We start from the raw sequence: 1841 nt of genomic DNA, 5'->3' as shown, positions 1-1841 counted from the left end.
CTTTTTTTAACAAATAATACCCAAGCTCCCCAGGGTGAAAAGCTTGGCCAGATAATCCTTTGTCAGTTAGTTCTTGAAGTTGACTAGATAGTTATTGTATTTCTGATGGTGCCAAGCGATAAGGAGATCTTGCCACTATTGCTGCACTCGGGATTAGGTCGATTTGTAATTCAACCTTTTTGACTGCGGGTAGTCCAGGTAGATCATCTAGGAATACGTTCAGGTAGTCGCACACTTGTGAAATATATTTGATTTCCTTACCCTTGCCTTGCATATCCACTATGTGGGACAAGAAAGCGAAGCATCTCTTTTATAAGCACTTTCTTGCCTTCATGCAAGATACGACTCTTAGATTCTTCCCTAATTAATCTCCATAAATCACAAGGGCTTTTTCATTGGGTAGGGGTAGTCGAACGACTTTTTCATAGCATAGAACTTCAGATCAATGAGGCAATAACCAATCCATTCCGATAATCACATCGAAACTCCCAATGGTCATAGGTCTTAGGTTGACGTTAAAGATGCGGTAATTCATGGTGAGAGGGAAATTGGTAAGTATTTGTAAGGTACTTTCTACATGGCCTTTTGCCATTTCTACCTTATGAGCTTCATTAAGTTTGCAAGATTGATGGTTTAAGATGCCTATAAACTTATGGTCAATGAAGCTTCTATCAGAACCAGTATCAAATAAGATGGAAGCATAAATATTATTGATAGGAAACGTACCTGTAACCACAGTTGGTTCCTGGCGATCATCTTCGATGGTGATCACAAACGCCCTTCCTTTGCCACTCTGATTCTTCAGTTTCGGGCAGTCCTTCTTAAAATGCCCTGGTTGATTGCATTCAAAGCAATTATCGCTTCCTCCCGCCTCAATGGTTGATTTCGAAGTGTTTGGTGCCTTTCTGTTGTATCTTATGATGTGACCTTTCATGCTATAGTTGTTTCATGTCATATCTCTGCAATTTCCAACATGGTGGAATTTACATTTGGTACAATGGGGCAGAGTTCCAGTGTAGGTCTTGGATGGGGTGGAAGTGTTTATGATTGTGATATAGACAACCATAGGTTTTGACTTCGTTTTATGATGCTTGGAGTTTCCTCTTGACTTTCCCTGGAACTTTCGCTTTGTACCCTGATTTTGTTTTTCTTGTGAGGCATGGTACCCTGACGGTTAGACTATTCAATCAATTGATCGACCAATTGCTTAGCAGTATCAAATATGGAGGGTCTGGATGCAGTAACCAGACATTGAACTGGCGAAGCCAATCCCCAGATGTACCTTTCAGTCTTCTTATCTTCTGGAGTCACCATTCCAAGGTAGAGATTTTCAAGGTTGTTGTATCAAGAGGTGTAAGCAGCGACTTATGATCCCTTCATGGTGAGATTCCAGAGCTCCTGTTCCAGGGCCTGGACTTCTTGTCGGGGGCAGTACTCCTTGATCATCATTTGTTTCAGAGGTTCCTAGCCTATGGCATAAGCTTCATTAATTCCCATGTACTTGGCATGATTATTCCACCAAGTTATGGCGGGATTCAACAATGTGTAGGTAGCATACTTGACTCAGTAATCCTCAATGCAAGCACCGATGCGAAATACTGCCTCCATCTTTTCTATCCAACGGGATAGACCAATAGCTCCATCCGTGCCAAAGAAGGATCGGGGTTTGAAACCCATGAAATCCTTGTATGAACAAGGCCTTGAATTGTTGTGGTTAATCATTGTAGTGCCACCACCATTTCTATCGTTTACAAGTTATCATTCCGGGCAGCCTCATATGCGGCTAAGGCTATAGCAATCCCTTGTGAAAGTAGGGTCTGCATTAGAGTGGGATCCATTTG

General features: G+C 41.9%; 1 protein-coding gene across 1 annotated transcript; it reads right to left on the bottom strand.

The window, feature by feature from the left end:
- Positions 1 to 442: 442 nt before the first annotated feature.
- Positions 443 to 934, bottom strand: LOC145052654 (uncharacterized). The gene has a single exon (XM_079000514.1). The coding sequence runs from the start codon at positions 932 to 934 to the stop codon at positions 443 to 445; it is 492 nt and encodes a 163-aa protein (XP_078856640.1).
- Positions 935 to 1841: the final 907 nt, after the last annotated feature.

Source organism: Lactuca serriola, chromosome 1 (assembly GCF_051521515.1).
Source record: "Lactuca serriola cultivar US96UC23 chromosome 1, Lser_US96UC23_V15, whole genome shotgun sequence".
Taxonomy (NCBI): Eukaryota; Viridiplantae; Streptophyta; class Magnoliopsida; order Asterales; family Asteraceae; genus Lactuca; species Lactuca serriola.
The sequence above is the reverse complement of the archived record's forward strand: the minus strand, read 5'-3'. Positions and strand labels throughout refer to the sequence as shown.

What these genes read in the sequence shown, in the direction of transcription:
- LOC145052654 (XM_079000514.1), bottom strand. Translation starts at nt 934, where the DNA reads ATGAAAGGTCACATCATAAGATACAACAGAAAGGCACCAAACACTTCG.